This window comes from Myiozetetes cayanensis, unplaced genomic scaffold, assembly GCF_022539395.1.
Source record: "Myiozetetes cayanensis isolate MyiCay16 unplaced genomic scaffold, myiCay2020 scf18, whole genome shotgun sequence".
NCBI classification, from domain to species: domain Eukaryota; kingdom Metazoa; phylum Chordata; class Aves; order Passeriformes; family Tyrannidae; genus Myiozetetes; species Myiozetetes cayanensis.
Window position 1 is genome coordinate 6,415,767 of NW_026087389.1, and position 23,689 is coordinate 6,439,455.

The following is a 23,689-nucleotide window of genomic DNA, read 5'->3' on the forward strand; positions in this document are numbered from 1 at the left end:
AAGGCAAACAAGGGCAGGGTAGAAGACCTTGTAATTTTATGTTGGAGAGCCAGATGTTTCCATCCAGTTTTTGTCACTGTTGTCCTAGTGATTGTGTGTTCAGTTTAGATTTTGAGCTTGAAAAGTGGATCATGGTCAGTATTTTGTAGTTACATGTCACCTGTGGTTCTCTCTTGGTTACAAAGGGTACAGGCACAATATGGGGGTCTCCTGTGTGCAGAGCTGTTCCTCAAAGGAACAAGGGTCTGTCACTGCAGTGGCTTTAGCTGGGAATGCTGTACCTGATGAGTGGGTATTTCTGTTGACTGTGCCCGTCATTCTCCATATCCAACCAGCTGTTCAGCATTTGTGTGGTTAAGCATGTACCTACCACCGAGACTTCCTCTGAATTCAAACTCCCATGGGAGGGAAAGGGTGTTTGCAGGAACCGCTGACCTCTGGAGCGATTCAGTGTTTGAAACTCTTCAGTACTAATTTCAGTTCAGGATTGATACAATATGTAGTTCTGGAAAAGGTGTTGAGTTCAACACACAAGAGTTCCAGGTCTTTTCTCCAAAAGTGTGTTGCCAATATTTGGCTATTGGCATTTATGTGACCTTAATTTTAGGCAGAATTTTGAACGAGTTTGGGGTTAACTCTGGTGTTACTGAAGTCTGGGATACAGCTCCAGAATGACAGGGGGAGCATTTTGCCCTGCCATGCTGTGAGGGACATCTGGGTAACCACTCTTCAGCTGTGCCTACAGCAACTCCCATCCCAGCTGTGGGAAGCAGGAGAGAGGACCTCCCCTTGAAGCACCTCCTGCTGTGCATAGAGAAATACGGCATTTTCACAGACTGATGTTGAGCTGAGAGCCTTTTACTGTGGCAGAAATTGAGTTTAGGAGTTACTCCTGCTCTCTGTATTCTCTCCGTGCATCCTTTTGTAAGTGGTACCCAGAGCTGCTGATGCCTTTGGTACAGGTGGTTCCCACGTCCCTGTGTGCAGCTTTCTGTGCTCAGGCAGTAGTGGGTTGTATTTCAGAGACAGATTTCAGTAAGTTTGGGTTTTAGACACATTCAATATCACCTTGTGAGGTATTAGATAAAAGTCACATCTCAATTCTACTGAAGATTGCAGTTTCTGATGGAGGAAGGGACTGATAAGCTTATAATCCCTGGAATAGTTATAGCTACTGTAAAATTCATCCAGCCAACCTATCATATTTAGAGACTTTAATGACTGGAATTCATGTCATTAGATAACAGACAAAACATTGTTCAACCCTTCCTCCATAAGTCAGTCATCATTCTGAGTGTGTCTAAGGGTCAGAGAGGTTTCCAATCCAGATTTCCTGATTTTTTAATTTTTTTTTTCATTTTCCAAATGAATGTAGTTTCATACACATAATTACTCTGTTAATTTGGGGATCTGAGAAACTTGAGCCCATCTCAAGTTCTTTAAAAACAACATAATGATGATTTCCAGTGAAATGCCTTTGCATAACGTTTTTCTTTCAGTGAATAGCCAATGGTCTTCCCTCATAATGAAAACCAAAATCTATTTTGCAGAATCCTCCAATGCTACTTTATTGACCAATGCAGAAAAAATTGCTACAATCACAACCACACATACTCCTCAGCAAATACCACAGGAGACCAGGTCAGATTGTTTTCCTTGAGGAGAGCACTTTGACATGCTCTCTCTTTAATTACTCCTTGATCACCTTCACATCCCATGAGCTGTATTTTTCTTCTCACCCTCTTTTTCTTGTTCATTACAGCAGGAACAACACCAAACCAAAGCAGGAATCCCAGTTTGATTTCAAACCACCCCAAGCAGCACAGGTAAGGAGCATCTCTCTAATTGTTTTGTTTACCACAGACTGTTGTTTCCAATCTGCTTGAGGGCTGGCTGTGTTCAAATATTTCCCTTGAAAATTCCTACTGAGAAGCTGTTCTCCCTCAGCCTGTTTGCTAAAAAAAAAAAAAAAAAAAAAAGAGGAATTTGCTGATTAGTTTCTTAATATGTGTTGCTGTTGTTTCAGCTGAGAAACATTTCCAACACATTCTCATCAAGACTTTGAGGAAGAAAAAATAAAGGAAAAAAGCTGACATTTTTAGGGCAGTAATAATTTATGTGTTTGTTTATTGAATTGTATATTGTGAGGGGCCTCTCCAGAAAGTATTGTTGTGTGCAAATGATAAATTCAGAGGACAAAAAAGAGGAAAACTTAATAAGGGGCGATGGCTGGAGTGTTCCAGCTTGCACAGATGGCATCTTATTAGAGAGATTATCTATCTCACTGTTAACTTTCCTTGCCACTGGCCATCCCAGAAGTAAGCTCTTCTATTAGGGGCTTCAAAACATCCCCATAATAGCATTTGTGGAAAACAATGCTCAGGCTTCTGAGCTTCTTGCAAAGGAATAGATGATGTGGTAACAAAAAGGAAAAGCCAGTACCACAGCACGCACTCACTCCAGGTGCCATTATTCATTTCACTGAAGCCTGGCACTGGACGTGGGGTTGCCCTCACCTTCCATGCAGTTGGTAGAACTCTTAACCACCCTCCAGGAAAAGGCCTTTCTGCCCTGGGCACAGGAGGTGTCATGTAACAGAAGTAACAAAAACAATAACATTCGTTGGTTGAATAATTTCAAAATGAGAGTAGAGCAGTATTTGACTTTCTGTTCAATTGGGTGCTGTCTTCTCTCCAGCAGGACCAAGACTTCTACACTGTTGAGCTGGAAAGAGGAGCCAAAGGTTTTGGCTTCAGCCTGCGAGGTGGCCGGGAGTATAATATGGATCTGTACGTGTTGAGGCTCGCTGAGGATGGTCCAGCTGAGAGATGTGGGAAAATGAGGGTATGCACAAACCGATTTTAAAACCACATTTCTTTGGAATTAGCTGACTTCCCCACTTCTCCCTTCTGCTGTGCCAGCTAAAAGGGAAATTAAATGTTAACTGAAAGTGGTTCCTATTTACTTCTCTCGATGGCATCTGTCACTCTTTGTGTGCAGTCTGTAGCAGTGTTGTGTTCATTGGAAGACTTCACCCCCTTCTTCCAATCCTGCTTTTCAGATTCTAATACATGATCTGTGATTTAAAGCCTAACATGGATACACGTAGCAAGTGAAAATGTAATAGCCACAGTCTTTTTCTGCTATTGGGCAGAGTAGGGACAGAGAATGTATATGGCCCACAGGTTACAAAATTACAATGCAGTTTTTGATTAGCATTAACTGTGAACTTCACTTATCAGCTGAATTACAAATGTTATAACAAGAGCATATGTTACAAAATGCCTACTAAAAAATTAAATTGCCATGTTTTATGTACTCCTTGCTCCTCTGTTAGAGAATGCATTATAACTTTCCAGCATACATCTTTTTCTTCTCCAGATAAGTCATGTGAAGGGCATTTGCAAAATTCTTTAGCTAGGGGTAGGTCTATGGATTCAAAAATTTTGCTGAAAAATATGAAAATATGATGAAAAATCGGTGCTGCCCTGTGGAAGTCAATGCTTTGACAACCTCTTCCAAGCCCTCTTTTCTTTCCTGATAAATGATTATATTTACAAAAGCAGCTTTGCTAGTTCACAGTAGTATCAATATCCAAGTGAGAAACAGCCCTGAAAAAGCTCTGTGAACATCCCAGTTATAGTAGACTGTAAAACAAACAACTACTTTGAAGACTTTACAAATAATCAAAACTAAGTAGGATAGCAGCACTTCTAACACTGCTCTTACTATTGAGCCATACAGTTTTGCAGTGTGGTTTTGCAGAACAGCAGTGAAATATTTTGATACCTCAAGCTTTCCCCATCGCCTTTGTGTCTCCCAGGCCCCTGCACACTGGTTATTGTGGACTGTCACTGGAAGGAGTTGGGCTTATTTAGCTTCACCTTGTGCATAGTTGTTCCACCTTTGATGTGGCCATTGTCTTGTGATGTGCTGGAGGGAGGACCCTTGTGGGGGCTCGCTTCTAATCTTAGGCTCTTTTATTACCTTGACAGATTGGTGATGAAATCTTAGAGATCAATGGAGAAACCACCAAGAACATGAAGCACGCTCGGGCCATCGAACTGATTAAAAATGGTGGCCGCAAGGTCCGCCTGTTTCTGAAACGTGGAGATGGCTCTGTCCCAGAATATGGTGGGTCAAACTATGAAAACATTCCTTTCTTCCCTGGCATCACTCCATGAATGATTTGTCTCAAGATCTGAAGCGGGAATTCTTTTTTATTTTCCTTTCTCACCAGTGTCTTACCAACCTTTGCAACATATAATTGCCTCGCTTGTGCTGAATTTTCTACACATTTCATCCTTTGCTTGCTTCCATGGACTTGGGGCACAGTGTAAGGCAAGATCATCATAGCAGTATTTTTTGGTGATCAGAGAGGAAAACAAAACAAAACAAAAATCCTTATTGTCTTGTCCAGCCAAACAAGGAATGTCATTGAACTGTGCCAAACTGTTTCTCAGTGGCTGAATTGTTGTTTCAAATAGGTCTCTACTTCTAATCAATGCAAAAACTGGGATCCCGAGTTACTATTCTGAAGCAGTGATTTTTTTTTTTTTTTTTGGTTAGGTTTTTCTCTTAGTTCCTGTCTGTATCCATAGACATGAATGCCGAGATGGCTTATGAGATTTTTGCCTTTCCTTAATATTTATGTAAATATTTATAAAGTTATTTAAGAAAAAGAAGGAAAAAAAAAAAGCTTTACTGCAAAAATATATTGATTTGGCCTCCTGAGCCCTTTTCTCCCCCTTTAAACTGTCTGCTGGTTTCAACTAGTTAATTTGTAAGGTCTGAAAAGGTGAGGAGGTTATGAAAAGGTGCTCTCGTGTGTGTCTTGGGGGAAACAGTCAGTCCTTGTTTCTTACTAAGAATTGCGTTAGATTTCCTTTTCTTCCCCTGGAGGTTGGATTGCTGGGTGGCTTAACTTAGCACACTATTTAATATTATAATTATGTCTTATTTATTTGAGATAATTGTCAAATATTGTGCCCTCGATGGAGGGCTACTCCCAACCAAAGGTCTTTGAGGTTTCTATAGAAACTGATGATTGAAGGGATGTCCTTTATACTTTCCTCCCCTTCTTTGGGTTATTTCTGTGTCAATAAGTTCTGTGTTTTATCATTCTCTCCATGTCCTAACACCAGAAACAAAACCCTTCTGCACAATTTATGAACTAAATTTTCTTTTCATTTACTGTACCATGTTTGAGGGTTTCTGCTCAGTCTGCTCATTACTTAACTTAAAATGACCAATTCAGAGTATAACCAACAAACAATTGAAGTGTTTAACGATATGGAAGGGAAGTTGTGGGTTTACACTTCTGTAATATAAATAGCACACCAGAAAGTTCAATGATGGCACTGAAATTCTGTAATGTTCTTTCTACTTTTGTCTTTTCCTATGCTCCTTTGGATGTACAGTACTGTATCATATGCTAGACTGCATAAATACCCTGTAAATTAAGTGCTTCACTTCTCAAAGCATATGTCTGTTGCACTGAGGATGGAAATCCACCACCAATTTTCTTTTGGCTAATGCTAACCACTAAAAGTTTGTTCTCCAAGCAAGGATTTAATATACAGGGGTTGCACTACTGTAAAGAATATCCTTGTAACATTTGGGACTCCTTCCTCTCTTTGTTCTGTTCGCTGCAGTCGCAAATGGTTCCTCTAATAATGTTAAGTTCCAATATTTTTCTGACTCAATTGGAACGTGCTTCTCTATGAGGCTGTATATTTTTGTAATGAGTTTTGTACTTATTTTTAATGTTGTGGTCTCTGGTGGACTTTATTTTTCGTTGTTGTTTGATTGTTAATGTTTTTTCTATGACATTCTGTGTCACTGTTCCAGCTGTCTTTTAGAATGGATGCTCTTGTTGTCTGGGTTATTGAATCACCTCTTAGATGTCTCTTTATGTCACAATAATAACAACTGCTGTCTTTGCAGCCTTATATTTGGGTGAAGCCTAGACAATCTGACTGGAAAAATAAACTTTCTTTATTCTAAGATAAAATATGAAGATTTTTCTTTCTTTCATCTTTGTTATAGGGAATCTAAATTTTCTACTTTTCTCTTTCTCTTTCTCTCACTTTTCTTGGTGCTGGGCTCTTCCTTCCTCAGCGATGATACCTCCTAATATCGCTGCATGTATGAGAAATGACAAGCTCGGGGAGTCTTGCTTCTACCTTATGGGCCATAATCAAACTACGGTTTGTAGCTAAAATCAATATTAGGTGTTTTTGTGCTGTGGCCTAATTCCCTCACATTGCTTTCCGCTTCGCTATATTCTATATGTACAGCAATTCATCCCGAACACCCTGCGTCCCCCGAATTGTAAGTACACACACCACGGGACACGTTTAAGCCTCGCTTGTACCTTGAGTGATAGCCAGGTTGCTGCAAGCCACGTGCTTACAGCCAAGGAAAAGGGGTGTGGTCCCCAACCGCTGCCTGAAAATCCTCATAAGCAAGAATACTCACACATTGAGTCGCAACGAGGGGTTCACCTGGAAGTCACAATGTTCACATGCACACACCGACCCTCCCAAGCTCAGGAATGGAAATGCCATCGAATGGGAGATGCTTGGCCTGGTGGCAGGAGGAATGAGCATGTAGAGAGTTTGTCTTGGGGGAGGGAAGACAAAAAGGAGGAAAAAGAGGGGGAAAAAATCTGTCCCCACAAGTGTTTGTGAGGGTGTTCAGTCATTGCCATCAGGACAGTCCACCTCGAGGTGGGTGTCTGGGGGTGAGCGGCAGGAAGTGGCTAAAGGCAGCCGAGCTGCCGTGCAGGAGTTACTTCTAAAAAAGAAAAAAAAATAAGCAAATAAAAGCAGCAATTGCATTAAGGCAGTGCAGCTACTTTAAAGTTTTTCATGTTTGTAATGAATCATTCATAAACATCCGTTACAAATGACAGGAGTAATTGTAGCTTAGCTGCAGCACAGGGCTGGGGTTTAGTTTGAGGGTTGTTTTTCTACTTCTGCTTTGCAGTTTGTCTCGCAGAAGTAGCTCAGCTCTATTTTACCTCAAATACTACATAAAAAATAATGAACTGGAGGTTAGATTTGAATCAAAGCCATTGTACATGTTACAATATTTTTCCATTGCTTTGATATGAAAAAATCATAACTTCTCTCATCGTTGTTTGAATCATTGTGGCAAAACCAAAATCTACCCTAGGACTTCTCGTAACATGGTAGAACTAAGTGAAATTAAGTGATGTTTTAAATGAAATGGAAATTGTATTATTGCAGCCTAATTCTCACACCTTCAAAATGTTATTTTACAAGGTGAAAACTTAATAATTCTATTGCTGTGCATTTTCTGCTATTTGAACCACAGCCTCCCACACCTGGAAGGCAGTTCCTAACAATGACTTAAAAAGCACAAATTGTTTCCTAAAGGCCCTCTTTATTGGAAACTATTTAAAAAACCAGCCAACAACCCGAACTATAATTTTTTTTTTTTCCACCTGGAAAGAAAGTAGTGTAACTGAAACATTACGAATTGGGCTTGGGGAAAATGTAAAATGCCCCGTGCCCAGAAGAGCATAAAGATGATATCAACTTGGACCAAAACATGGCTAACAATCAGAGCAGCACCAGTACTAACCTGTAACTCTCCTTGTTCACAGTTAAATTAACAAAAGCTTGGGTTAGCCTTCGCTGACTGCTTTAACAGTTGTTTGTTTTTGTCACTAATGAAGTCTGAAGAGTGCTAAGTGGTGTCACGGCGCCCCGGAAGGCATCGGTACCAAACGCTTTGCTGTTATTTTCTTTCAGACCCCAGCAGTGACAGGAACAGTCCCGCCACAGGTTCACAAAATGTATCGGAAATGAAACCCGTGCCATCCGACCGACGGCAGCACCCATCATCGGAGTCCAGTTATCCACCAGACCTTCACAAATCATCACAACATGGGGACAAGCGGACTTACGTTAGAGACCTAAAAGGCAGCAGAGAGTTTAGCAGACATCCCAATGAACACCACACTTGGAATGGGACTTCTAAAACCAACGACCACGTGCCAGGCAGGAGGACGGAGAGGTCGCCGGAGAGGAGGCACGAGAGGCAGCCTGAGAGGGCGGTGGTGAACGGGCAGAAGAGGAGGTCTCCCGAAAAGCGGAGGGAAGGGACAAGGAGTGCCGACAACACTTTGGAGAGGCGGGAGCGACACGAGAGGAGGAGGGACCTCTCCCCTGAGAGGCGCAGAGAGCGGTCGCCTGGCCGGCGGCGGCGGTCGCTGGAGAGACTCACGGAGCCGAGAAGGTCACCCGAGCGGAGAAGAGAGAACTCCCTCGACCGACGGGCCAAGTCCTCCGACCGGCGGAGGGAGAGGTCGCCCGACAGACGGCTCAGGGAGGAACGACTCGGCCACCGGGAGAGGGAAGAGCCCAGCTGGAAGCACGAGCCGAGCCGCAGGCACCCGCCCGAGCAGCGCAGGCGGCCCTACAAGGAGTGCAGCACCGACCTCAGCATCTGAGGGGCTCCCCGGGGTCCCCGCCGCCTTCCCCACACCATGGGAGCAGAGGAGAGAGTGCGGGAGCTGAGACCATCTGGCTTTCGCAGGCGAGGAGACATCCGGCACCTGCTGATCCTACAAACCTTTTATGCAGATGAAATCTTATGACAAAAAAAAAAAAAAAAAGTGTTGTGCCTGATGTATAATATTAAAGAAAGTATTTTTCAGTGTATTCTTTTTTTTTTTAATTACTTGCCAAATGTTGGTCCTAAAGGATTATAAAATTTTGTTTCTACATTCTTTGTAGATTTCTTAAAAATTAATTCCTTAATTGGGCTACTTTCCCCCCTCCCCATTATAGTAAGTGGGGGTAGCCGGTAATATAATATAGGCAAAGGATTTTATGACCAAGTTTGAATAATTTGATCCGGACTGTTCTCTAGTGACTCACTGCTACACTGTATGTAGAAAATTTTTTAAGGGTTGGGGGTGGGGAAGGAAGAAAATTGTTCATCTCAGTAGGAATGGAGCACTCCTGCTGAAGGAATTAAAACAGAAAGAGACAAATGTTCCTAAAATTGCAAGAACTGTTTGAAGAGACTACTGTTTCAATGAAGGATATTTATAATAATAATAAATAATTAAAAAATAAATAAATAAATACAAGCCCACACAGCACAAGATGATTTACAATGAGGAATTTCTAGTTTGTTCCGTGAACAGTTTATACTTTCAGGCCCCCTCGACAGAATGCACAGAGGCAGAAGGACTGGTCGCCACCATGCCTGTGTCACACGCTGCTGTAGACTGTTGATCTCTCATTAGCCTCGGCAACATGTAACGATATGTCATTAAGGCAGCCGCCGCAGCCCTGCTCATCTTCTAGCTGTATATGGACAGCAACCCCAGCATGCATGGTATTGTGTGTCTGCTTGGAAGCAAGGGAAGGGATCGGGATTCTGGGACAAGGCACAATGCGGTGGGAGCTCAGTCCTCCCTCTCGGAGTAGGTGTATTCCTTCTGCTCAGGCAAAAACCAGTGGGCTTTTCTTGATTTTGCCAAATTCCAAAAGCTCTCTCTTCTTATCGCTCTGAAAAGGGTTTTTTTCTGTTGTTTTACTGGGTCATCCTTACTGAGACAAAAGGAGTGCACTTGCTGAAAAGGAAAAGAAAAAAAAAAGGAAAAAAAAAGAAAGGAAAAAATCCAAGGAAAAAAACACAGGCAAAAAGAGGCAATCAGTGGGACAACCTGGTTGTAGAGGCCTATCTGTACTGGTTGTATGCTGTAAATTTGAGTCTAAGAACAGCAGCGAAAGGGAAACCTGCAAGTTTCTAAGTTGTATTTTTAAATTTGCAAGTTGTGTGGTAAGTCTGCTGTAGCATTGGTATAAGATGTAATGGATTACTGCCTAGCTGAGCCAAAATGTTTGCCATTACTGTTGGACCACTAAAGTAAACTGCTGCTTTTTACAGTGCATTGCTGTGTACATGTATACTGACTCACATCCTCCATATGAACACAAAACCATTGCAAGTCTATCACTGTTGTTGCCATGGTACTGTAAAAACAAAACCAAGAAAGAAGATGGCCGATCATTGTGTGTACAGTTTAAATTGTAATTAATAGAGCCTGTTGGAAAAAAAAAATAAAACTGTTGCCTTTTTCTTGTATAAAAGAGGATTTATGACAAAATTTAGCTGTGAGGAATGTGATTAAGTGTTTATATTTCTGAAAATGGAACAAATTGATTCAGGGGATATATTTTAATGTAAACTGAATCAGGTATGTAAAGCGGTTTTAAAATGGGAGACTGTATAGGTAATTCTAAAGCTTTTGTTGGTTTGAATATCATTTCTTTCTTCATGGTGGGCCTGCTTATGTATTATTAAGCACTTGTATGCAGTCTATATTCTCCAGTCATCATTTCTTGCAACGTGCTATAGACATAATGCTCTTTCTGTGTTGATGAAAAGCAGTATGTGGGCCAATCTTTTTTATAAAACACTATGCATATATAAATACTACATTGTTCATAGCTTTATTTGACTTAATTGGGTTTATACATAACACTAGTTTGAGTAGATGTGGACTTACCCAGTACGAGCTTCTTTCCTTGGAACAGACACTATGTATATGATGTAGCAACAAAGAAGGAGAAAGTCTGTGAATGCTATTTTTATTATCAAATAAAGTTTTCCATACAAAGCATGCATGCGAGTATAGTGATAAAGGAGGAACTACACCTTAATTCTACTTGCTCATCCCTGTCTAAATTAGTAAACTGTAGGTTACAGTTGCCAAGGGCCATCTGTTAAATATGTATTAATCACCCATTAAATATGTATTAATCATTTGGCATACCTTAAAAGCAAAGGTTCCCAGTTTTCCAGTATAAAGTTTCCTTCCCCAAAATAGTTAGAAACTAAAGTTTTAGGTGAAGCAGGGCTTGTAACTATGTCTGAGGTTAATATCATTGACATTCTTCATAACATACTGGCATGTGTGGCCACTTAAAATCAAGACAAGGAGCAACTATTCAGTTGCTGTTGTTGAAATTATTGGTGCCATATATATATGTGTGTCTGTGTGTGTTTATAGGTGTGTATTTTTGTATACATACACATACATACATATAAATACACATCACCAAGACTGTGTCTCCCATCTCTTAGTTCTTAAAATGTAGAATGAGGTTGAAAACCTTTTAAGGTTGAAAACCTCTTAATTTTTCTGTAGATTTTAAAAATAACTTTTAAATCTTGCATAGTTTATCAGGCTCCACTCATCTGTTTTCCTGATACTTCAGCCAACCCGGTAGGAGCCCAGGCAACTGAGGAGAGTCACAGGGGAATGATTTGTGTTTCCAGTCACAGCATTCTCAAAGGGATTTGTCTGGTGCAGCCTCAGTCCAGGGGGGTATGGATGGGTCATAGTGTTTGGATATTTTCAGTGAGAAAATATCACCGAGAAAGTGCTTAGGTATTTTAGGTTTGAGTCTTTTATGATGTTCAATGCCTTTCTACCCTGAAATTATATTGTAATGGTATACATTGGTTCTGCCTTTGTGCCTTCTGCTGTTACTACTGTTTTTCCTCTCCTTTTTATTATAGCATAGTTTAAGTAATATCACAGAGCTGAGTAGGTGAGTCTCAAGCTTTTAAAATGTGTCTTTGAAGTGCTGAGTCTCAGCTAAAGAAGATATTACATAGATAATACCAAAATTACAGAAACATTTAATTTAAAAAACACTGCAAGTTGGCAAAAAAAAAAAAAAAAAAAAAAAAGAATATTCAAAATGCGTTGTTAATGGTGCCATCCTTTCTGCTGTTTCTAAACCCACTGAGAGCTGGAGCCCTGCTCTGAAGCATGAACATTGCAGCTCCATACTCTGTGGTACAGCCTTAGTCACTTTAATTAATTCCAGCCTTACTTTTGACCATGAAATATTTTTCAAAACTTCTAAAAGTGAAAAGAAACCCTTTTTTAGATTGTAACATGGCTCCTGTTTTGTCAAACAACGTTCTACAACTATGAAGCTGCCAAAAAGATGAATTAGAGTGTGTTTCTGATGACGAACTGAGAAGTTTCTAAGTGGTAAGTGAAAAAGCTCTGTCAATTGATATTGTTAGGGTTTGGGTTTGTTTTGGATTTGAGTTTTACACCTTTATTTAAGAGTGTCACATGGCCAGGTTCCTATGTCATCAGTCACCAGTCCTGTCATTTGTGTTGATTAATACCTAATTGTGAGCAGAAGTGCTGTTCAACCAACATGAAGAATTGTGTGGGGTTTGATCTCTTTGGTTAGAGTTACACATTACTTCTAGGTTAACTGAGCTGTTTGCTGCCTTTATACACTTTTACTTAATTCACTCCCTCTTGAATATTCATTCCTTGGTATTGGAGCCAGTGTTTTATTTAATAGTGATCTTGTGTTAAACCCATCTGCTGTACTATGCTTGTTTTATCACTGGAGTAGTAATTATAGATACTGTTCTCCTCCTCACTTTGATACCTTTTGTTGCAACAGGCTTTCAGCTCTGTCTCTTGGCTGACTGTTCTGCTGAAGAACGTTACAAATGGCTCATAATATGTTCAGTATATTTGGCTCTCATAAATAGTATCAAGAAAATCTGTCATTTATGACCCATTGCTGCCATCTGTAAAAGTGTGCCTGTTAGGCCTTTGGGATTGTATTTTCTTAAGATTTATTTTTAAAAAAGGATGAGTGGGAACTAAAAAAAGTATCCCAATTTACTTAGCAGTTGCTGTAAATCGCGTGAGTCTGAGAACGATGCCAGTTTCTGTTTTGGATGTGATGCCAATCCATCAGCATTTCTTCCTGGTATAAAATGAAGAGGCAGCAAAATGTCACGCAAATGGAAAATTGTGGGGTGTCAGGACAGAGAGAAGCATAAAATATGTGCTGCCACAAGCATGTAGGAATTCATGGGTTGGGACTGACCATGATATGACAGTCTGCCACTCAAACGTGAGCTTCGAGTCAGAGATTATTTTCAGAATTTAAGGCATACTTATTTCATATTCCTTACTACCTTTATATGCATGAACTCACGGCATAATATTGTTGTACACCTACAACAGACTGGGAGAAACTTGCCTTCATGTTTTTAGGGCATTCTCTTCCAAATTCATATTAAAAATCTTCAAACCAAATCTTCAAATGAACTCTTAGCAATTAACATACAGGTTATTGAGATATGAAATTTACCCTTTTAAATGCTCTTGTAAGTAATAAATGGCCATCAAAGTTTTAAAATGCAGGCACTGCTGTGGAAACAGAGTTTCTAAAATTCTTAGAAACATTGTTTCTTGATATTTCCATGGCCTAAGAGAGAAGAGGGCACACATGCTCCTTCTCAGGTAGAATTGTGCTAACTGAATGAATTTTTTCTAAGATAAACAAGCTGTATTGTACAACAAATTGCATAAAAATGGAGGAAGCGTCTGCAGAATTGTGTCTGAATTCTCAGTTAAATACCAATATAAGGCTAAGGCTCTGAGCACATCCTGAGTGCACAAGGCCAGGCTGGGTGGAGCTCTGCGTGAAACCTGGTCTAGGGAAAGGTGTCCCTGCCCATGACAGGGCGTTGGAATTAGAAGATCTCTAAGGTCCCTTCCAACCCAAACCATTCTGTGATTCTATAATCCTACAAACTAGGGTATAAATGCCATTAGAATCAAGTGATGCTTATGCATGAGTTGAAGCTCTGGCAGTATCCTACCCCCATATTTCAGCATATTTAGACTTTGCGTGTCTGGGCCTAGAGGCACCAGGAGATGAGCTCTGGCAAGTCAGCAGAAAATAATGTGTGCCCCAGCCCTTCCACATCAATGTCAAACATCTCTACATGAACCCCTTTCAGTGATAATGTGAGCTGCAGTGATGTGCTCTTCACTGAAACAGCAGAGATGAACACCCACCATCCAAGCTGCTGACTGGGCAGATGAGGAGGCTGTTGTCCTCAGCAAATCTTCTTTGGCAGCATGTACCTTGAAAATCCTTGCTTTCAAAGAAAAGTCTGAGCCTCAGGATGCTGAAGTTGAAGTGGAGGTGGTTCCATCTCTTCAAGAAGTCCCATTAGAGTTAATTTTGCAGCAAATAGTTTCTAAAAGGGAGTTTTTTAGGAGATTTTGCTGCAGAAGGAGGGAGAGGTCATACTCAAGCAAATCCAAATTGCTGGCATTGAGCCTCAGACAAGGTTATATGATTCCTAAGCTGATGTGACTTTGATGCTGACTATAAGAAAGAATCAGGCTTATATGGAATGGGAATTCCAGCTTGCTTATGTAGATTTTGTAGATCAGGCTTTGTCTCCATCCAAGCAGTATCTATGACCAGTCTTAAATTTCCTTTCTTTCAGTTGCATGTGTCAAAAATTTCAGATTTTCTGTCTGTCATTAGAGGATTGAGTTTGTGTAACATTACCTCACATCTGCTGCGAGCTAAGAGCATATGTATGGATATATATGGATGTATGGCTGAGCTTGTCTGCAGTAATTTGTTGAGTCAGGAAAATGGGATGGTGAGACTGTCCCTACAACTCTGGTGGCTCCTGTACATATGAATGAGATTTTGAATTAGCTGCCTTGCTTCTTTCTAAGGATAGTCAGAAACAGGAATGTCTGGAGGAGGAAGTTGGCTGAGCCTTATTCCATATGGGCTAGAGAAAATATTGATTGGATGTCAAAGCAACTTGGAGAGTTTCTTGAGGACTCAGCTTTTTGTTCTGCATAAATGAGCATTTTTTTTTTTTTCTCATTGTTTCTGAGTAAGATCCTTCTGGATCCTGTTTTTTCTTCTGAGACTCCAGTTTGCTTTGGGGACCCACAGGCAACTTCTTTTCCTCTCTGTTTGATCCAACAATTGTTGCCACGGCTTTGAAGTGCGGAGTCTGCTGGCAAAGCCTTTGCCTTTGTAACCTTTGAACTGCAGTTGTGTAACACAGGGCTGAGTTCCAAGAACACAAGGCAGTTTCTCTGCTATACAGTACAGCACTGGACATGGTCAGTATGTCCTGCCTCCTACTCCTCAGTGGAAACAGAGGTCCTGACCACAGGCACAGAAAGCTGAGGAGAGGGCATCTCAGGAAAAGCTAAGAAATTGCACCAAAGTACCACATTCTGTTGGTTTCCAGATGCAGCAAAAAAACTAAAAGAAGTCATTAAATTTTTGGGGCTGATTTATAGTACTGAATTCATTATTCTGCAAAATGATTTACTGAATGGTTAGAAGATGTTTAAAGATTCCCATGCACATTATTTGCATGGTAATAATAACAGAAACATAAAGAAAAGACCATAAAAATATTCATGGCATATGTTTTCTTGTTTCTTGTTGAGGGTGCATTAGACATCTGTTTTCCTTCTCCAGTCCCTTCTCTGTTTGAAATGATAACTTGATGAGACAGGTGTTTTTAGACAAAATGCTGAGGTTGTCAAAATGAAATTTTTTTGCTGGAACCTCAGACAAAAAGTCTAAACAAGTTCTCCGGTGGTCCTTTGAAAGTATTATTTTATACAAGTGATAGTTGATGTCTCTTAATAAACATTTGCTAACCTGAAAAAGGTTTAATTCTATATAAAAGAAACTACTAACCTTGCCTTCCTAACATGCATGGCACACATGAGCCCAAACAGGTGGTTTTTTTGTCCTCTGACCAATCAACCAGATTGAAAGTTGACTGTTGCTGGGTTTCCTTGTTCTCTTGGGACAAATTAGTCTGGATGTCTTCAGCTTAATTGTGCAATAACAATGCAAAAATATGCAAACTATAAACAGCTCTGTGCTTAACGTGACAATGCACACAAAATTTTGATGTTGAGAGCCTGGCAAAGCCTGTGCAAGGGACCCCATACCTGCTGGGTGCATCCCTCTCCCATCACCTGGTGCCTTCCAGCTGCCCATGGAGCTGGAGCATCTGGGTCTCAGAGGCATCTGGGCTGCATTTATTCCAGCACTCAGTGGCTTAAACTGGTGGGCACACAGCTCTGCTTTAGTCCTTAGTGCCTGTGTGCAACTCTGAGTGAACCCCAGAGCCAGAAGGGAGTTTTGCTCCCCAAAGACCTCCAAGTAAGGAGGACTGCTTCCTTTTGCTGAAGCAGTTATTGAACACTATCATCACCTGTGACACTGCATCAGCTCAAATATTTTACCCTGAAATTCTGCCTATCCTAGAGATTAATCACGATTTGTAACTAATATTAATATTTACAATCATTGCTTCTGTTATTGCACTTCTTCAGCATATTGCAAAAATCCATATCCCTCTGCTTACTAAAGATTTCATTCATCAGCCTGACTCGTCTTATTCCAATTACAACTTAATAAAGATAGAGCCTTCTAACACAATTTCTTGGCAGTTCCAAATTATTTATCCTTCCTGTGACTGACACGTGTTTTAGAGCAATGAAGTCTCATGATTTTTTGAATCAGAATTTCTTTATAAAAAGGGTGCACTCTAATTCATTGAGCCAAAAATAGACACACTGCCTTCAGGTTTAGATGTGCTTTACTCCCTGTTCATTGTGAAAAATGATCCATAAGGATAGATGCTTGGAGGGAAAAGTCAAGTGAATTTCATACTAAAGTATTAAGTAATGAGACAAGTAGACTGTTGCAAGCTCATTAGAAAATGTATGTCTGCTTGTTTGCAATTCTGTCCAAAATGAGGTTTGGTTTTTAGTATTTTTTATACGTATGCTTTTTCTGCTTTGTGTTATTCATTTTGCCTTCCTACCCGAAATCTCCTATAGCTGCTAAAGCCTCATGATTTATATTGTCTTGTTGTATCTCTTGATAAAGTGGCATACAGTTGATTCCTTTATTTTCAGCATGCTCTTTGTCTTTTTATCAACTTTTGCTGCAAACTTGAGCAATTCATTCTTTCTCAGTCTCTGGTTCCCACAAGGTCTTGTCCTAAAGGTAGGATGTTGTGAGATATGGGGCTTCATTTATCACAGCAGAATTGCACCAACAATTTTGCAGCAAAATGGAGAAGGTGGGAAAACAGTGAAAAGCTACAGCAGCAGATTTCATACATCAGGCTATTAGCAAAAACTGATTTTCCAATTTTGCACAAAACCAAAGCAACTTTTGTTTGTATGGAGTCCTGCCAAACCCACATTAACTGTATTTAATTTGATTGCTTGGAGTCCAGATGAAAATGCTTTTCAAATAATTAGTTGACTGTAATCATGGAGATCTTGATTCAGAAAAAAGCCTTGCTGAGGAAAGCATACAGGCATACGCCTGAGATCTGGAGAAGTCAAGGGACATAATCATTTAATTAAGAGTGTTCATAAACAAGGTCAGGAATGTTCATAGGAGTTGTAATGATCAGCATTGTCTCAAACTATGCCAGAAATAACACCACTTGCAATCTACTGATTAGTGGTTTTCATGGCTTCCTGTCCTTGGCTTTTTTCTTTAGCACTCTGACAAGGATCTCCATCTCTGAGACTTGTTCCACATGTGCTATCAAGTGGCAATGCTCCTCCTGCAGTATGAGCACTTTCAAAACACAGTTGAAGCTTTGTGTCCTGTTACTCTCCTCTCCCTCCCCAGGAAATTCCTCTCCATGAAGCTTTCCTCGCATTTCTCTACTTGTTCTGCTCTGTGGTGTTCATATTCTCCAGGGCAGAAAATGGCTCTACACTGAGGATATCCATTTCATCTAGTTGTGTTGGATGAGAAGAGCATCTCTTCTCTCTCATGACCACTGGTAGCAAATATTTAGAGGGTTTCTGTTTCTTTTTTGCCACAGGTTCTTATGATCCCTATGCCAGGCGATATTCCTGTTCTTGCCATGATGGTATTTCATAGCTCAGCCTCAAGTGTGTTCTTGGTCTCAGAGGAAACATTTATGTCTTGGAAATCACCAGGGTAGCTCAATACCATCTGAAGGACACAGACCAGGATGTAGTGCCTTCCATACCCTCAGTAAAGCCCTCTGCACTGTCAGCAGTTTTGTATTGAAATTAAGGTGCTGAAAAACAGGTGTACAGAGGCGTATGGGTGATCCAAATAAAATAGTGTTTCCATAGCAAAGAAGTAGTTACATACTGCACAAATGATCTAGAGTTAATAAAGAATCAAGAGAAGCTGAATTTTGAGTATTTTCTATGGTGGAAGTGAACCATAAATACTAAGGAAAAGGCAGATGTTGAAACAAAGATTAAAGCAAGTGCATAAAAATCCATTTTCTTAAAAATAAAACAACAACAAAAAAGGCTTGTCAGAATGATAGTCAGGGTAGCATTTAGCTCTCAATGACTAAGATAAGAACAAAAAAGACTGAAAAAAACAAGCAAAAAGGAAAGGTAAGCAGCTGAAGAGAGATTTCCACTCAAAAGAGAGTAAAAAGATTTTCCTTTTTTCTTTTTTTTTTCTAATATTTTGTCAAAATGTTAACCTTCAAAAATTCCCATTTTCCTATAAGCTTATACAAAAAAATCCACCCCGAGCATCCCACCCACCCTTTAAAGGTTGTCGTATTTTTCCTCTCTTGGTACACCCATAAGAAGATCTGGCACTGGAAATGTTCCAATGTAATGTGAGTATTAAAGATAAAGCAGCAGAGAATAGTGAGGAAACAGAGAAAACCCTGGAATGCTTTCCCCCACACACTCTCATGTTCTTCCTTTGCATATTTAGCAGGGTTAAAACTAGGTCAGACTCGCCCCGCCATGTGCTGAAGCTGCGGCTGTGACATTAGCCTGGAGCTGCCTCTGGCTGCTGTCAGTTTTCAGGGCTGGTAGGAGATTTCTGGTGGAGTTGGCGAGCCTGATCTTCCTCTTGCCGTCTGTGGCATAAATCATAGTGACTGTGCAGAGGCAGCAGTAAGACGTGGCAAGGGATAGAGAAAGCACAGACCAAGTACCTGCAGATGCCATGAGAACCAACGCAAGTCTGATCTTGAGGGCACAGCCATGAAGGACCAGAGTCCTACAATCTCTGTTGCAGGAACCATGTTCACCCTCAGGGAAGGAGGCCTGGATTGCAGCAGGGCTCATGGTTTTGGACGAGGGAGGGTTTCACTCTGCCAGAGAGGCAGCCAAAGGCTTTGTCATTGGCGTGGACGGAGTGAGGGACAGGACGTGTGAGCAGGGACACTTGTGCTGGGTTAAGTACAATCTGCTTGTCAACCGCCTCATCTACCCTTGCTGAAGAGAAAATGGAGCAGATATTCTTCCCCGTGTGAAATAATGAGCACATCAGCACACAGCAGCTTGCCACCACTTGATGCCCTTTCTGTTTGAGCAAGAGTGTTGCTGGCAAAGGACGGAGCACTGAGCTGGGTGCTTGGTGCCAGTGTGTTTCATCTCAGAGGACATGAAACTCTTCGTGCTAAAGAGGCAGCAGTACCTCAGTCACGTCTGGCTCCAGCAGTCAGGGAAGGGCTGTTGCCACCACTGGAGGCAGCGCAGTTTCAGTGGAACCTGTGGACCAGAGGGTCTCAGGGGAGGTTCTGAAGAGAGGAGCAGTCTGGCTTCTGGGAGCAGTTCCTGTGTTTTTGCTGCTCCTCAGTATGTGATCGTGTTGTCTTACTGGTCTAAATACCAGCATCCTCTCATGGAAAACTGCCCTGTGTCACCATTTTGTGGCATGTTACTCCCTGCACCCAATTACAGCTTTTCTTTATACTACAGTAGAATTTAAAGGACAGACCAAAGACCAATAACATTAGTTCCTTGGGTTTCTGAAATGAACCCATCTTTACAGGGAAGCATAAATCCTGATATGCTGTGACTGCAGAAATGTGTTAGACTTGACTTTTATAAATCAGGGTCAATATTGACAAGGTAAGAGGTTTCTTTCTTTTTTATTATTATTCAGAAACCCGAAGTAAGTCAATGGGAAGGGAGGTCATTCCCCAATGTGCCCCTGAGAAAATCCCAAAAAGAAAAGCTTGGAGGGCACACAGATTTCAGACCCCAGGACAGTGAGACTGTTTTTTTGATTTGGTTTTGGTTTGGTTTGGTTTGGTTTTTTTTGCTGGGATGTTCTGTTTCATTTTGCCCTTTCTCTAGTGATTGAAAAATTGTGATTTGTGTTTTCAGAAGGAAGGATAACCATGATACCTCATTCTGGGCATGTGGATCAGGAGGTTGGTGGGCTGGGACGAGGGGCACCTGAATGAGGTTGCTGTATTCACTGTCCTTCTCCACATTTGTTGTGTTAAGTAGTGCTCTCAAGGACCTAAAATTAAATGGTGTGAAGACTCCAGTTTGTTTTTATATCTATCACCCAGGACAAAATGGTGGAATTCTGGAATATTGTGATAATAGTAGGATGCTGGGGGGAGGAGGAGGCAAGAAATGTGAAACACGAAAAGAGAGGAATCCAAGTGTCTCCCTTGGTTTTGGCTGAGTTGAGCAGTGAAATGAAGGCAGTATATCAGCTATTGTGTAAAGGATGCAGGATGCATCTGTCGTGCTTCACAGGCTGCAGAAGCTATTACCCTTTGTGAAAGGCAGAATATTGCAATGGGAATATTTGAACCATCCCAGTTCTGCTGGATGTTGTTGAAATGGGCTCTTAGGCTTCGTATCTGATCCCTGTGAGCCCCTGAGGACTGCAGGGACTGACTCTGCAGAGTAACACACACCGTGTTGGGGAGAATTCACTGTCTCCAGGCCTGGGCTCTTGTGTTCACTGGGGCAATCAAGACAGGGTGAGGGTGCTGCTGACAGTGGCACTGACTGGGAGAACTGACAGTGAAGCTGTCTCAGCTCTCCCAATCCAGGCCAGGGCCGAGCTGAGCAGGAGCACTCTCAGACCTTCCAGCTGGGAGCCAAGCAGTGGCCATCCAAAAGCTGAGGATGCAAAGGTCAGTGCCCCCACAGCCAGCTGCAAGTGTGTGGTGCAGCTCAGGACTAATGAGATGGCTCTGACACAGGGGCTGGAGGAGAGAAGAGCTGCTCGTTTGCTGTGTTTTGTACGAAGGCAGATGTATCTGGCAGCAATAGCTGTCGACAGTCCTGAGCAGATCCTCCCTTTGAATGTGCTGGTTGCTGTCTCAGAAACTAGACACCTGCAGTTCATTCTCTATGGATGCACACACAGAGGTGGACCCCAGTGTCCTCTCTGGATCTCCTGTGCACTAAACATGGCCAAAGACTGTCAGGGCTTTTTCCACCACCAAACAAGTGAATCTAGTGAGTTCCTTCAATCAAGATCACCCACCCTTACCTAAATGTACTCTGTTGTGTGCTCCTGGCTCTTAGCAGGCCTTAGCTGTAGCTGCAGGCAGCAGCTCTGAACCCTGGGGTACCCTTCCCACTCTAGCAGTCCCTTCTGATAATGGCTGGTTGTCAGAGGTTGAAGGGGGAGATGTCTTGTCTTTTCTCCTTTGGGTGAGAGTGGTTTTCCCGTGTCATTTTTGGCAGTTCAGCCTTTGCTGAGGGTTGCTCAGGCTGGGGTTTGGCCATGTAAAGTAGGAGTCAAGTTGAGCAGGAGCTCTTCATCCACTGGGCATAGAAGAGGGGAAGACAGATGGGCTGCTAAGCCCCCTGGTGAGGTCAGTGTGCAGCAAGACCTTTGGATGTCCCCGTCACTTGCACTGGTAGCCAACACAACACAACCCCACTGCAGTCCCTCTGGGCCCGGGAATGGGAGCACTGGAGGATGCTAGAGAGTTGTGAATGACAGGGACCCATCCACCCACAACAAAGGCTTCCAGAAGCACAAGAAACCTCCAGTCCTGTTGGACCTGACCTGCAGACCAAGTCCTTGGGGTGTAGGGGGCTGAATCCACGGGTGTGCTGGGGGTGGGAGGCAGCGTGCGAGATGTTCCCAGGAACATTATAATTGAAATTCTTTATCAAGCACCCGCATGTTTATCTTGGAGAACTTGAAAGAGTTATGAATCTGCTGAGTGTGTATCTGGGGTGGAGAGCACAAGAACAATCATCATTGCTGTGGCAGGCAATATATTATGGCTAGCTCTCCAGGCTGGCAAGTGAATGCGATTCGTCTTTGTGTTTGCTTTAGCGAGGCATAAGAGACTGTTTTGCTTGCTCAGGTGTTTTGAGTCTTTTAACTCTGCCTTTGTCTTGCTGGGTTGGGGAATTAGCTTCTAAGTGTTTGTGCATTCCTCCTTCTCAGGCTGGAGGTTATTTGTGTGTTTGTTTGGAATGAAGCAGGTCTGCTGTATGGGATATTACCTCACGCTCTCTTGACTGCTTTGCTGCTGCTGCAGTTTTGGAGAGGAAGTGGCACAAAGAAGCTGAAGTAGCGTTTCTGTTTGAGAGGAATGAAGTGCAGAAGTGTACTGTTTATTTAAGAAGCAGTTTCTGAAAACAGCCTTCGTTTGTATAGGTCTCCTGCTGTAAGAGAGGAGGACAAAAAGAAAGCATTCCAGTTCAGGTTAAAGGACTAACAGGCAAGACAGACACCTGAAAGGGAGACAAATAGGTTCAAACAGTGACATTCAGAAAACCATACAGTGGCCTTTCTTCTCGAGCAAGCTGTCACCCTGCTAACATGGACCTATGCTTCTGGAATGGAATTGCTTTGCATCTGGCCAGCTCAGAGCTGGGGCATGGAGCATAAGTCTGTCAGTCCTCATCCATGCAGCCATGCCCTTAGTGTGACATTAACGCCACAAGTGCAGCTGGTAATAATTTTTGGGGGGAGGATTATTGACTTTGACACTGACATAGTAAGGATTTTGTAGGAGATCTCCAGACTTTGTTCCTGCAGGGAAGAGGAACCATTCCGTAATAATTCACCATCTGATTTACCTAGAGATGTCACATAATATTCCCTCTAAATGGCCTCCATGAGTACTGGGTGGGTAGAGGACGTTATTTTTGTTTCTTAATTCACTGGGAATAATTCATTGGCTGACAGCTGTGCTGGTGACATGACGAGGTGCATCCCTCCGAAACAAGCCCTGACAATCCACTCAGCACTCAATTTGGCTTCGCTGCATCTATGCACTTGTAGTGTCTCTGTTATGCAACCTCTGTGCCTCTACCCACAGTCTGTTGACATTCATTTATTCATTTGATTTCATCTTCACATACAGCAACTGCTGTCATTTCCATATTATGAAAGGAGGCTGGGAACATGTTGACACAAGGCTTGGGCTTGTGTCTATGCTCAGATACCAGATGGGGAAAGCTCTGTATTCCTCAAGGAAAAGAGGGCAATCAAGGACATCCTCCCTTTGGATGGAGGCTCTATTGGGAGACAGGACTGGGAGCTGGACTTCCATTCCATGAGAAAGGCTGAAATAAACATTTTGTCCTACTTTTACACAATAAAATTGAAGTTTACATGAGTAGGAAGAGCCAAGAGCTTTGCCATGTTCAGTAGAAACCATCACAAATGCTCTGAATATCGGAAACAAAAAGAGTAAATCTGGGTGATCTAAAGGGCCTGGGATCTCATCTCCCTCAGTGAGAATTAGTAAAAACACTGAAGATTTTGAACATAGCACTCCCATTTATGCAAAACAATGAGGAAGCCCCAAACTCCTCATGAAAGGCCAGTTTTCCAGTCTCTTTTCCCTACAGCTTGGTACCTAGAAATGGCCATTGCTTGTATGAGGAATGGGCAGCTTGTAGTAGGCACACAAAAAAAGATTCAGAAGTGATTTTGGATTGAATGGTTTCATGTTTGCCCTGGGGCTCTGGGGAAACAGACTGGATAGTTCTTACTTGAATTCTCAGTGTACTCATCTGTCTAGCTAATGCTCTTCT

The 23,689-nt window shown here is 41.8% G+C and overlaps 1 protein-coding gene across 23 annotated transcripts in view; it reads left to right on the forward strand.

The window, feature by feature from the left end:
• MAGI1 (membrane associated guanylate kinase, WW and PDZ domain containing 1) overlaps nt 1-10,669 on the forward strand; it is a 329,950-nt gene extending 319,281 nt beyond the window's left edge. For 14 of the 23 annotated variants that reach the window (XM_050313211.1, XM_050313215.1, XM_050313218.1 and 11 more), the window contains 5 exons: nt 1,551-1,641; nt 1,763-1,826; nt 2,698-2,844; nt 3,996-4,134; nt 7,782-10,669. In XM_050313211.1, coding sequence (XP_050169168.1) covers nt 1,551-1,641; nt 1,763-1,826; nt 2,698-2,844; nt 3,996-4,134; nt 7,782-8,482 — 1,142 coding nt within the window. In that variant the 3' untranslated portion in view covers nt 8,483-10,669. Of the gene's footprint in view, nt 1-1,550; nt 1,642-1,762; nt 1,827-2,697; nt 2,845-3,995; nt 4,135-6,120; nt 6,210-7,781 lie in introns of all 23 variants that reach the window. The other 9 variants (XM_050313213.1, XM_050313228.1, XM_050313229.1 and 6 more) reach the window with 3 other exon arrangements.
• The last annotated feature ends 13,020 nt before the right edge of the window (nt 10,670-23,689 follow it).